The 13140-nt window shown below is 41.1% G+C and overlaps 3 protein-coding genes across 3 annotated transcripts; all 3 read right to left on the bottom strand.

Annotated features, from left to right (window-relative positions):
* On the bottom strand, positions 1-3084 carry LOC306766057 (E3 ubiquitin-protein ligase TRIM35-like; the record flags this gene model as incomplete). Its single annotated transcript, XM_079253645.1, has 6 exons — positions 1-560; positions 709-827; positions 934-956; positions 1037-1267; positions 2259-2354; positions 2539-3084. 6 exons carry the CDS (start codon positions 3082-3084, stop codon positions 1-3), a joined length of 1575 nt encoding a protein of 524 aa, XP_079109771.1.
* Positions 3085-3788: 704 nt separating this feature from the next.
* Positions 3789-7853, bottom strand: gipc1 (GIPC PDZ domain containing family, member 1). The gene is made up of 7 exons (XM_079252231.1): positions 7650-7853; positions 6669-7206; positions 6401-6586; positions 6064-6244; positions 5541-5653; positions 5371-5452; positions 3789-5285 (listed from the first exon to the last, which is right to left on the bottom strand). Exons 2-7 carry the CDS (start codon positions 6966-6968, stop codon positions 5134-5136), a joined length of 1014 nt encoding a protein of 337 aa, XP_079108357.1. The 5' UTR covers positions 6969-7206; positions 7650-7853; the 3' UTR covers positions 3789-5133.
* A 1139-nt stretch (positions 7854-8992) lies between these two features.
* On the bottom strand, positions 8993-12614 carry dnajb1a (DnaJ heat shock protein family (Hsp40) member B1a). Its single transcript, XM_079252409.1, has 3 exons — positions 12127-12614; positions 10862-11430; positions 8993-10764 (listed from the first exon to the last, which is right to left on the bottom strand). Exons 1-3 carry the CDS (start codon positions 12335-12337, stop codon positions 10534-10536), a joined length of 1011 nt encoding a protein of 336 aa, XP_079108535.1. The 5' UTR covers positions 12338-12614; the 3' UTR covers positions 8993-10533.
* Between the last annotated feature and the right edge of the window lie 526 nt (positions 12615-13140).

Here is a 13140-nt window from a genome sequence, read left to right as displayed (position 1 = left end):
TCACCAGGTCGTGCTGTTCCACACAGCAACCTTAGCAGGGCAGATTTTAAGAGGCTTTGGGTTGTTTCCATCAATGTTGGCCCCAGGGCAGAAGAAGGGGTACATCTTTTCAGTGAAAAAGTCCGTAAAGGTGTAGATAGGTGTCATGCTCACAGGATTGGAGAAGGCCACCTCCCCTGACTCATAGTCCAGCTGCACCCTGACCCGAGTCAGCTGCCCTTGCAAATGGAGAGTGGTGCTGGGCCTCGTCATAGCCGAGTACTCACCCTCAAAGTGTGAGATCATCCAAAAGCCGCCCTTAGGACAGCCTGAGATGCGGCCTTTCCTGTCGATAGACCCCTTGACCACCCCTAACATCCAATCCACCTTGTCGCCCACCTCCACCTCCCAGGCGTGGCGGCCTGAGGTAAAGCCCTCTGATCCCAGCACAAACACAAAGTGGCCGAAACGCTCAGGATTGTCCGGGAGCTGCTTTATGGATCCACTGTTAGCTACAGAGGTCAGGTCTGAGGAGAGGGACAGCCAGGGGTAGGCAGTGTTCGGGTCTAGAGTGATGGGGGCTGAAAGTAGGGAAATACAGAACATTACTTAGGAATTAACTAAATCTTTTACTATCCAACATTAGACATGTTTCAGGTAAACTTAACCGCTTCACACAGTCATGCTCCACATGTAACACAGTAAAAGCAGAATAAGGAGAGCACTTACTGTACTGAACCAGTTCCACCATCTTCTCCCACACATGGTACTTAAGGGAACTGACATACTTGGCTACATTTATGAGAACACCTGACACTTTGTCTGGATCCTTGTGGGTGATTTTCACTCTGGATGACAAACAGAGATTAAAAAATAAAACGGGGGAAATGTTAAAATAAGTAACATGAAGTTAAACTATCTCAGCAGAAAATGAAATAAGAAAAACACACCCACCTTTTCTTTGTGTTGGTGTAATTCTAAGAGGAAATGAAAAATATTTCTTTTATTCAGATGGACCCAAAGGAAAAAAATCTTCATAAAAAAAATAAATACTCACCTGAAGAAACAAAACATCACTGGATGCAATCTCATTCTCAATGGCGATCACAGCATGGGAGAAGGTGAGGATGTCTCTGCTGATGCTTTCAAACTTCTTCCTCATCAGCTCTTTCTTCTCCTCATCCTCCTGTTGCAAAGCAGCCAGACGTGCTTCCTCCTCCTTCTGGAGAAACTCCCGGAGCTGTTCGAACTCCTCTCTGATCTGCTTCTCAGTGGCTTGAGTTTGGTTCTAGCACACATATAAATCCACATCAACACTGGAAGGCTTCAAGGCTTCCTGTTACAGGGGCCACCTGTTTTTGCTGAACTCTTACTTTAACATAATTACATTCATGTTTACAGCAACATGATTTAGGTAGTGATAAGTGTGTGTTTCTGTGTGTTCAAGTCCCAGGTATCTAGCACAGTTGAAGTCTATGATGACACCGGGGAATCTGTCCTTGTCCTAGTTATGTAATGCGGGACCATCTCTGTCAGATACTAGGAGATGAGTTAGACAAGCTGTGAAAAACTTCCAGTATGTTTGTTGTGGATTGGATCACAAGGAACCAGCTTTAGGAGTAATGTTCCCATAAACTGCTTGATTCCTCCACACCTGGAGGAAGAGTCTGACTGATACTGTAGGTATAAAGTCAGCTAAAGCTTGCAAAGTTTACAGTTCTGTGGACTTAAGGCTGAGAATTTTCATGCCAACGCTGCAACTGTGTTGGTTTCTTCAAGCAGTGACCTCCAGCTGCTCTGAGACAGCTCCACATCAAGTATGGAGCATTCATAAGTGTGAAATAGCTCCCATAACACTGAGGCCACTGTTGTGTGCTGCAAAAAGGATGGATTGCTCATCCCAGTTCTGGTTTAAATGTGTGAGGCTTTGCATCATAGTTGTGGAAAGAATATGATTAGAGGCTGACCGGTAGATTAGTGCAGCATCTACAGACACGCAGATTTCCCCAACGTGACATCATGTGTTGCCTTTTGTTTGTGAACCAGATTATTTTTATAATGTCCTGATACACAAAATGTTCTTTTTCACAACCGTGCGGTTGACACTGTTTATTATAGCCTTCATATGTTTTGTACAAAAACATTTCATCCAATCTATGAGCTCAAAAACAAAGTCTTTCTAACATCTTGGCTGACAGATGTGTTTACACACTAACAGGAGTATTGCTCAACCATTATGCTGGTCTTTGGGTGTTTCGTGGATCTGTGTTTATTGATACCTTGATGTGCACAGTTGTGTCATCACACTCCTGCTTGGCCTCGTAAAGGTGACGCAGAGTTTTCTTCAGAGGAATCAGCTCTTTTTTCAGCTCTGCCTGAGGGGCAAAAGTAGAGAAATGGAATGTTTTCACATCTTTATAATGAACATAGCAAAGTAGAAGCTGCTTAATTTCTCTTTTTGCACAACTACTAATAGTCTGTGTCAAGAGGAACAACTTTTCAGAGTTTCAAGTTGCTAGAATGTGATGTTTAAACCCTTCAGACAAATGGCTACTTTACCTTGAGATCTTGGGCTCCTTCTTCCAGGGGACACACTCTGTGTCCCTGGTGCTTCTTGGAGGTGTGACAAACACAGCAAAGGACTTCAAAGTCATCCAGGCAGAAAAGTTTAAGAACTTCACAGTGTGTGACGCACTTCTCCTCCATAGCCTCCAGTTCCACCGTTGTCCTGCCGGCTCCTATCCCTGTCCCAGTTACGGCAGTTCTCCGCTCCTGCTCCATCAGGAAGGTATCGGCCACGTTCTTCAGGGCCAGGCTGACTCTGGGCTCCGTCAGAGAGCACTTCCTCCTGCAGATAGGACACTCGCGTCTGGCCTTTTTCTTGTTCCAGAACTGCTGAAGACAGGCCCGGCAGAAGCTGTGGCTGCATTTCAGCACCACAGGCTCCTTGAAGATCTCACAGCAGACGGAACAAGACAGTTCCTCTTCTAGCATGGAGCCCGAGCGGGAAGAAACAGACCGCGGTCGAAGAGTGGACACTACCTTGGGAATCTGGAGTTGGGAAAGTTTTCCTGGCTGGGAGGAAGCTCGGGGGCGCAATGCCATGGCTGCTTCCTGTATCTGTGGATGTCTGTGGCTTGTTAGGAAGAAGAAGTGCTCTACTGCGAGTCCAGAGAGTAATCTGTGCACGTCTAATGTGCAACCAGGGTTATAGAACAACAAATACTTGAAAAACTGGTTTACTTCACACACTCCTGCGCAGTTTTCCTTCGTCACAGAGAAAAAAAAAAAAAGGTTGCTTAAGGCGCTTTTGTTCATTTAGTCGTAACTTTGTTTACAATCTAAACATACTGCTGCTGTATTTTGTATCAAACTGCTTGGTAGTCCTTCAGTTTGCCGCCTTCCTGATGGAGGCCTGTAAGTGACCCCAGCAAGGTCGAGCAGCACTATCAAGTTAACTGAGGTGGATCTTATTACGTTACCTCCGACAGCCCACTGACACCCAGTGATTTCACTGTCTAGTTAAACGACATCTATATTTCAGGAGGACACAGGAGTGAGAAGAAACACAAACATCAGGTGACCGTTTCTGTAAATGTTAAGAGAACAAACTCCTTCGAAAAACAGGAAAACTTGGTAAAATTGCTGGAGAATTTTAAACAGAGCATTTTCTCAGCATGGCTCCCTCTTAAACCTACAAGGCAGTGAAGTGACCAAACAGAAGGAAAACCACTCTGTGGGTGTTATCGCATTATATTTTCAACATGGACATCAGTGTAAATACAAAACCAAAATAACACATTCTTCCCAGTGTTTGTGTTTCAGCGTCATTTCTTCACATCATTCATATAGATATTCATCAGCTTTGATGAAGGAAACAAAAACTACAAAATAGCTTCATACATTTGGTTATACTGAAAAGGTTAACACCATATTTTTCTCTTTTTTTAAAAAGACTTGAACTGAGTAGTTGGTGCAACATCACCTGCTGCTTTATTTCCAAGAACCAGAAGAAACAGAAGCAAAGTGAAGGTTATCCGTTTGCTTCTCGTCCTCAATGCTGCACATCTGACTTCAGACCAACAAAACAAAAGGCATTTTGTTTTGTTTTTCAACACAACTACTTGGGAGTCGTTACTTTTTCTTCTTTAATACTGCTCTGTTATAAAGTTGCAACACAGGATGGATTTTTTTTTCATGTTACACAAATTTTGTTTTAAAATAGATATCACATCACCTTATATAAAAACACTAGCTATAAAAAAAAAAAATAAGTCAACACAGTCCACAAACCTGGAAACCAATCCATTTCTCATCCTTGTGTACTGACCTTCAGTAACAGCATCCCAACACTGATTTTCTTTTTAACACTGTGGATTCTATGAAAGACAGGAATGTGCAGCTGTCTGCACAGCTAACATCATTATAATAATACAGGGTGTGTTACCAGTGAAAAACCACTGATCTTTTTAGTCAAGAGCTACAGTTTACTTTTTATCTCTCTGCAACAACTTTCAAGACCTTAAAAAAAAAAGGAAAAGAACTTAAAACCAGCAATTTCATAATGACAAAATAAAAATGTAACAGCACATGCTTGTTAAACTGATCCATAACAGTAACATCAAGTGGGTCACGATGACACTGTACTTCAGGGAGGCTTTCTACTGTGCAAAAACTCACCAGGGGAGGTACAGTGCAACCTATGTTCACCTCTGTTGATGGTTTACAGTGCAGTTCAACACAGTGCAAAGTAGGGGGGGGGGGAAAGGGGGAGAAAAATAAAATCTTTAATGTCAAGAATCTAATGTTTCATTTCCTCCATTTTAAATCATTTTTAGTGTTCTGCTGCCAGCCACAACAACAACAACAACAACATGCAGGTTGATGTAATGCGGCCGAAGGAGAAGCTCATCAGCGTGCTCAGAGTTTCTGGAAATTAGCTGGAAGACAAATAAAAGCACTTTGGAAGTCACCTTCCTCTTCGTGGAACTGGAACATCCACTTGATCTCCCAAAAAGGTAGAAACGCAAAAAAATAGAAGGAGTGTACACAGGAGTAAAATCAAACTCATGATGGTAGTGTTATGTTTTGTAGTAGTGCTGAACGTGGGTGCAACGCACACACGAGGACGCCCTGCTCCATTAGTTTCTCTCCTTACACCCGTCCAACCTTAGCATCTCCGATGGCGCCCCAAACGTCAAAAACAAACTCATCTGGGAAGGCAAAGTCTCCCAGGGTTTCATCCAAAGCTTCAGCAAACTCATCTGGGTTCTTTTTGTCTTTTCCCAATTCCACCATGGTGGCCGCTGAGGCAACAGAGAGGAAATTTAATTAAAGAGAAACTGAAAAGCATTTCACCACTAGAGCCGATAAATCTACAGATGAACTTACCAAGCTCACTGTCTCTGATTCCCATGTAGCTCTCCAGAAGGTCATCCACCTTCTCAATGGCTTTTTCCTCAAATGCTGAAGGCTGGAGGATTTAAAAAAAAAAAAAAAATCCAAGCGTAGTCAAGCAACAGAAATATTTCACAAAAACCTGTTCTTAGTTCACTACTTACCAGTTCCTCCACTGTGGCAGGACCTTTAGAGCGCAGCCGAAGGGTTCCTCTGCCGGTCCCCAGCTGAACCCCTGACGCAGACCTGGAACCTCCAGACCGCTGACTGATCATATCTATTCAAAATAAATAAATCAAACATCTTTCACATCTTTAAAATCAAGCTTTACAGCTGTGACGGTGTGGAATGTCATGCACCGTCACACTGTCCCACTTTAGACTCCGTTACACATTTCCAGTTATACATGCCTCCACTTCAAGTCACTCGATATATTGTGTTTGGTCTTATAGAAGATCCTTTTTCAGTAAGCTTGAAGACCAAACTGATGTCTGCAAATGAGGCTTTTACGTTACGTTTTTACTTCATTCTAAATCACTAAGTTTGAGAGCAAGAGTCGAAGCCCATTTCTGATGCAGAAGACATTTATGGAGACAAAAACATGATATAATCTGTTCATGACCAGGAAGTGATAGCACTAATATCAAAGTAAAATCTGTACTGAAAATATTCTCCTCTCACACCTACCAAAGGCTTTGAGAGGCTCCACCAGCTTGATGGTGAACTCCTTCCCTTTGGGAAGCTCCTTCAGCATTTTGGCAACTTCATAGTGTCGACAGCCTATAAGACGGTGGCCGTTGATGGACTCGATCATGTCACCCACGTTGATGACCTGGATTTGATGGATGATGCTCCCTTCGCGAATCCTCTGAAAAGCAGTGAACACACGAACATCCAGCTCATCATTTCATCTCGATTACAAATCAACATGTCATTTTAAAGACAGAGGTTGTTCCAAAATGTTTCCAGGATCGTACAGCTACCTGTTGATACTTGAGTCTAAAGATATTTAGACTTTACTCACCTTGATGAAAGCATAGCCGGCTCCATTATCGGTGATTGTCAGCCCTAGAGCATCTTCTCCTTTAAATATTTCTATTTCTTTCTTCTGGCCTTTGATGTGGGCGAAAATAAAGTCCTCCAGGCCAATCTGACCTCCCAACAGTTTATCCATGTCCACTTTGTGAGTGTTCAGTGTGCAAAACATAACCTTTAGGAGGAAAAAAAAATAAAATAGTGAAACTCCACACATTAAACCGGCATGTTCACACTGTGTGAACAGGGTCACTCACCTCTGATGGTGGTATCCCAAAAGCCTCCCCAATTTTGGCATAAAGCTCTCGCACATTACTGAAGCCCTCAATGCGCCCCGTGGGGCTTCCATGAGCGAGCTGGGTGTGGAAGATTAGCCGAGGTCTCATACTGTTAGGTGGAGGAGGAAGACCTTCAGAGGCAGCACCTTCCCCCAGTCCGACTACTCCTCCATCCAGGCCTTCCATACCTGCCACATTGAGGCCTGCACGAATGGGCTCCGCTTCTTCATTCTCAACTAATGGAGAGGCTTTCTTTCTTCTTCCCAATCCCAGAGGCATAGTAAAAATAGTAGAGGCTGCTATGGGGAGTTACGCTACAATCCCAGACAGCATACACCTGTTCAGCTAAATCAGCTGCAGGTTTGTTGGGTAGTTATGTCACAGTGATCAAGTAGTCCTCCAGAACAGCTGAAAAGCTGTCTCAACCAGGCAGTGTATGGATTTAAAAATCCACACATTAGAACAGCTCACATAGCTGGATGTGTCATATCCAGCAGTCTGAGAAGGAACGTTTTGACTGTAAAACAGAGACACACAGACTTTTATATTTGGGAAAGCAATGGCATCAAAGTGACAATAAATCTGTCTGAGCATACTGAGTCATTACCCCAATACACATAGCTTGTAAAGGTCTGCTGCTTTAAATGCTATAATAGTGTTTTATTTTAGCATTTTAAAATCAAAACTTTCAAAACTGGTCATTTTACAAGGTAACATTGCAGCTTATACAATCAATGCATTAGACAAGGCTAATATTAGCTGTTAGCTTTCTTTCATTTAGTGCATCACAAACATTGACAACTCCAAGCCACCAACGCGAGTAGCTAATAAAAACACAAGCTAAATCAGCAACAGTTCATTCATGTCGTTTGCCGTTTACAAAATATGAGGTACTTGCGTTAATTAGCAGGATCGTTAAACATGAGAAACAAGAAAACATGGCAGGCCAGTCATTCTTACCGGAGTTTGCCAACCACCCTTAGCTCTTCCTGTTAGCTTAGCCTTGCTAACGTTGCTGATGTTTGCTATTAGAAAACAGAGTTGAGACAGCGAAGAAGTTCGGTGTCTTTACACGTCCGCTCTTGGCTGGCAGCTGGACTTGACTCGATCAGACTGGCAGGTAATTACAATGTGTGTGTGTTTATGTGTGTCGGTATGCTGTTGTAGAATTAGCTTTGTGCCTGCCCAGCAGGGGTGGAACAATGATGCCTTCGGGTGTGCTCGTAAATACAAACTTCGACTATATCGACTTACATGCATAGTTTAATGAGGAACTTTAAGAAAACACTACAGTTTATTATAAGTCATCTGCATTTTTAAAGTGGTAATAATGGTCACAAATGACCAAATTTAACAATCTATCTGTGTGTTTTTTTTAGACTGGCTGTTTTGATGAGCTAACGGGTTAACGTAAGATTACCGTAAACTAGGCTACAACTGCGATTTTTCTGTTTGTTTGTTTTGTTTTGTTTTTCAATTTGTGCCTTGGTGTTTGCAGAATTTTTGTTTTATGAATTTCTCAGGTCACTGATAGTTTGCCTTTACATTTAATGATGAACCCCAACTACTATGAACTTTAAAAAAAATTGTATTGTATAGCTTTAAATGGAATTAGTCAAGTTTATGTCAAGTTGAACAAATCATGTTGACACTGAGCATTGCAGTAGGCTACAGGAAGCACATGATAGGGGTAGAGCATATTATACCATTGCAAACCATGATAATGTTCGCTTTCATGTAAACTATAACGTTGGATTGTTGAGCATCGTAGCTGCAAAAAAAAAGAGAAAAAAGCTGCGCTTTGGTTTTACTGCTGCCCAGCGGCCAATTGTGGTAATTGCAACCGTTTTCGTGTCAAGGCGGACACAACTTAGAATTAAATAATTACTGTAGCCAGTGTCACACCAGTTTGTTGTTTAAAAGCAAAGTGTCGAGTAGCGTCTGAAATATGAAATCCCTTGTAACAAAGGTTAGCACTAAAACATGAGGAAATAATTCGTGTATTTGAAGAAAGAAAGAAAAAAAAAAACACGGAAAGGAATTTAAACTTATGTATTGTAATCAAAGGCTCTGTCGCCCTCTGGCGGACAACATGGGTTACAGCAACCGTGTTACTGCTAAGGCTAGACTGTGCTAAGGTCAACAACTTCATGGTTCTATTTCCGGTTAAATCCCTGAAAGGAATAACATATAAGCTAATTTAGCAATATATGCGTGTTCACACACACATATACTAATTATATAACATTTCTAAGAGGACTATTGTTAAAACATCCTCAAGAAATTAAACACCAAGCCAAAACTGATGCAATCTTTCAGGTTTATTTGTTATTTTTCAACACGGAAATGTACATCATCATATGATAGGACAAGACTAAGAAAGAAATCCTGTCATTAAAATATGTGAAAGCTGTGTTGTTAATTTTTTCTTTTATCTTTGCCAGATATTTTCAAACGTAAACATAAATTAAAGCACAATTAACGTTTCCCATTAAAAACTGAAAGTCTTTTTGCAAACAAACAAAAAAAGAGATTTATTCACCAATGTTATACCTCATGTTTGTTTCATGTAATCATACCAACACAAACAATCCTTTCCCATTTAGTAATTTCAATAATCACTACAACCAAAAGGGGATATAATTACATGTCAGAATTCCCACTGAACTGTGAAACTATGCATTTCTACACAACGTTCATCTTGGAGTGAATGCTGTCAGGAGGTGTTACCCACAAAATCAAACAGAGGATAAAATCACAGGTTGTTAAATCAGGGGCTAAAATATTTCTTCCACATTGTAGTCTCTGTATTACTTTGCAAAAAACCCCAGAGTTGCATCATGTTTTAAACAACAAAAAATAAGGAATAATTATTACACTGGCCCTTGATTCAATTTGGACGACAGTAAAACAAGCAAGAACTGAAGTATCAAATACATATGATATCAGTATGAAAAATATCACACATACTTTATACTTTAACAGTGTATAAATTTATGGTTATTACACACTACAAGATACATGCTTGTGATACTCTCAGATGAACACATTTTAAATAAATAGGGGCTGTCGTTTGGCACAAAATGCATTCCAATAAATATTTTACTTAATATGTAAAAAGTAAACATTTCACCTATCGAACTTCTGTCAATAAAAAGTACCGATTAGGTAGAAAGGTTTTCCACTTTAAAATCAGTTCAATTTCTGTGTGATCAACTGGATGTCTGTTTTTCACTGGTCCCGCCGGAGCAAGGAGACCAGACAAATCAACTTTTAAGAGGATGAATGAATACTTTTGCAACAGTGTGAGACTTAATGAGAACAATGTAGTGTCTGTATATCTAAATCATAAGCATCTATGTCAACCTTGGAAAGGCTTCTGCTTTTTTTAATGACACTATTACATCATAAGCAAACAGTAATGATGGATGAGACACTAAAAAAGAAAAAAAATGTAATGCTGATTATTTAAATAAGGTGCTGATACCTATAATGTTTACACCTCTCAGGATCCACTCAGTACTTGTTCTATGCATTTACAGCTACATTCTAGCATACATCAGTGCTCCTGAGGTACTGTAGCTGACTGCATGTTGTCCTAAAGCACTCCCACAAACCACATCCTCACTTGCAGGACTCATTTTTTAGGTGGTCCAGTTTCATAACATTCTTGAAATATCTTTGTGTTTATGTAATTTGATGACAATTAAACCCATCTGAGAAAAAAAAAAATCAAGACTATATAAGTGTCATAATAAAATAAAATCTGCCCTGAGACTCTGTCATTCATTCCAAAACGTGACACACACAGTAGAGCCTCGCCGAATACTGTTAGACTTTGGGATCACATTGGAAGAATTTGCTCAAGTTCATCGCGTGTCTTTGGGCCCAGTTTATCGGGAAACTTAACGCTAAAATCCAAGATCATGTCACCTCTCTTCTCAGGGCACTTAGAGAGAGGCAGCCCTTCTCCAGCGATGCGCTTCTTCATCCCAGGTTTGACAATGTCCCTGGAGGTTACGGAGATGGTCCGGCCATCTAGAGTGGGAGCACTGACTGTGCATCCACATAAAGCCTGGAGACAAACACAAAGGAGAGTAAGAGAAGGTAAATATTAGCTAAACAAATATTTTGTATTTGTTCGATTAATTAATGTCTGAGATTTAAATTACCTCTTTAAGTGATATTTTTGCAGGATAAATTATATCCGAGCCCTCTCTTCTGAAGATGGGGTGAGGTTTGTCTTTGACCACAAACACAACATCTGCAGGAATGTTGGTAGGAGTTTCATCCCCCTCCCTGGGAAAAGTGATTTTTGTGCCCTCCTTCCAGCCACGTTTGATGTCCACTGTTAAAATCTTGTCTTCGCTGCGCATGGTGCAGCCGTCCGGATTCAGTCTCTTGCGAGAAATCTTCATTTTTTTTGTGCAACCTGAGAAAACCTCTTCGAGGCTCACCTTCACCTCATGCACCACTGGTGGGTCCTTCTTTTTCTCCTGTCCTCTATGAAGGCCTCCTGGGTACGACTTAAAGGACCTGTGAAACCCACCCATTCCTCCCATGCCAAACGGAGAGAAGGGATTATTGATATCCATATCATCTCCCACATTATGCGAGAAGAAGTGATCAAATGGGCTGCGCCCTCCAAAGAATTCTGCGAAAATGGCATGAGGGTCCCCGTTGAAGGTGTAGTTAAAACTTGGACCGCTGTGTCCTCCAACATCAGCTGAGCCCTTTAATCCTGTTGAAGAAGAAGACATGGAGCAACATCAAAGGTTTGTGAGAAAATCTCAGAGGAAAAAGTAGTGGAAATATGAGTGCAGCCACTGTTGCTGGCAGGTTAGTCCTGCTCAACAGTAGGCCTACCAGTGCTCAGATCTAATAATGCATGGTAATAATCCTTACCATTTCATTAGCTGTTACTAATGTCACTAACGTGATTATGAAAATATTCATAACTGCAAAGAGCTATGATTAAAAAGATATGCCACCACCAAGAGTTCATATTGTGAACAGGTGTCATCCCAGCATTTTCCCGCCTAAATACCACGTATATATGTCCAAATGTGCACATAAAAACGTATGCAGCAGCATCGAAGCATTAAGATATACATTTGTGAATTTTAACCCCCTAATCTACAATTTTTTTTTATCTGAAACGGTGAGTGTCAGGAAAGGCTGCAGCTGGCCGTTTCCAGCAGGTTCTCCAGCTACACCTATTGTACACACACACATCCACTATGTGGCAACTGCTGCAGAAAGATGCCAGAAACCTCAATGAGCAAACACAAACATGCAACTGTGCATTAGATTAGACAGAATCTGAAAGTTACATTGTGTCCTGGTTTGCTGGTGGTTACATGATGGATACCCTGACAGATTACATAAGGGCGCAAACTACAAAACTGCATGCAAGTTTGGTGACGAGGTCAGGTACCTTCTTCTCCAAAGCGATCGTAAATGTCCCTTTTTTTGGCATCACTGAGAACATCATATGCTTCGGCGATTTCCTTGAATTTGTCTTCAGCCCCAGTGGACTTGTTTTTGTCCGGATGGAAGCGCAGCGCTTGTTTTCTGTACGCCTTTTTTATCTCCTCTTCGGACGCACCTTTGGCTATTCCTAGCACATTATAGTAATCTTTACCCATTACAATAACCAGTCAGCTCTTTCGACTTTACAGAAACATTGTCAACTACGGCTAAGCATCCTGTGTGTCAGATGTGTTGGTCAAGTTGCTCCGCCGCCGCAGCTTCACTTCTTCTGTCAATAATGTTATAACAGCTCGCCAACAAGTTTGCCGTCTGAAGGAGACGAAAATGTCATTCGGCGTTTATAAAACAGCATAAACCTCCGTGTTCGTAACGATGCCTGTAAGAGTTTCCGCCAAGCTAGATAGAAGCCGGCCGAGGAAACTTCTGGAAGAAAGCTGGTGCGGCTACATGAATGTGGGTCGACACGAGAGCCAAGATGATTCACCTCCAACTGTTTCCGGTTTGCTCTAACCGCTGTTAACACCCGGAAGTGGGTACATATCTATTTAGTTTAAACACGATAAGAAAACGAAATGCTTTGAATCAAGCTTATTTATTTGGATTCATGTAGTAGGTCATATTTCAAAACTGTTAATCGAATATTTTAGAATAATTCCCCCAAAATAATGTGATTTTTTTTTTTTTTTGTTAGGGGGGGGGTGTTCTGAACTTTTCTGAACTGCTTATGACTTCAGTTTGCTGTCCACCAGGGGCAAGTCTAGAAAAGGTGACGCACTTTTTTAAGAAAAGACAAATGGGTGACACGTGAGACCTGGGTCTCAACTATTGGAAATAATGAATTATTATAGTTAGAGTGGTAATCTAATGCGAAAAACAAACAAACAAAAAAAAAAAAAACCTAAAATTAAATTTGTAAAATCACTGATAATTTTTTTTTTCACAATTTTTCACCAGTGAT

Source organism: Telmatherina bonti (genome assembly GCF_933228915.1).
Source record: "Telmatherina bonti genome assembly, chromosome: 14".
Classification (NCBI taxonomy): Eukaryota; Metazoa; Chordata; class Actinopteri; order Atheriniformes; family Telmatherinidae; genus Telmatherina; species Telmatherina bonti.
Note: the sequence above shows the minus strand (reverse complement) of the source record. Positions and strands in the feature narration are given on the sequence as shown.

Excerpts from the sequence above, each read along its gene's own strand:
- gipc1 (XM_079252231.1), bottom strand. The coding sequence starts at position 6,968 with ATGCCTCTGGGATTGGGAAGAAGAAAGAAAGCCTCTCCATTAGTTGAG. Across the intron at positions 6,245-6,400 it reads CCGGCTATGCTTTCATCAAG|AGGATTCGCGAAGGGAGCAT; the intron begins GTGAGTAAAGTC and ends ACTGCTTTTCAG. Across the intron at positions 5,453-5,540 it reads CTGCCACAGTGGAGGAACTG|CCTTCAGCATTTGAGGAAAA; the intron begins GTAAGTAGTGAA and ends TAAATCCTCCAG.
- dnajb1a (XM_079252409.1), bottom strand. The coding sequence starts at position 12,337 with ATGGGTAAAGATTACTATAATGTGCTAGGAATAGCCAAAGGTGCGTCC. Across the intron at positions 11,431-12,126 it reads CGATCGCTTTGGAGAAGAAG|GATTAAAGGGCTCAGCTGAT; the intron begins GTACCTGACCTC and ends CTTCTTCAACAG. Across the intron at positions 10,765-10,861 it reads CAAAAATATCACTTAAAGAG|GCTTTATGTGGATGCACAGT; the intron begins GTAATTTAAATC and ends GTTTGTCTCCAG.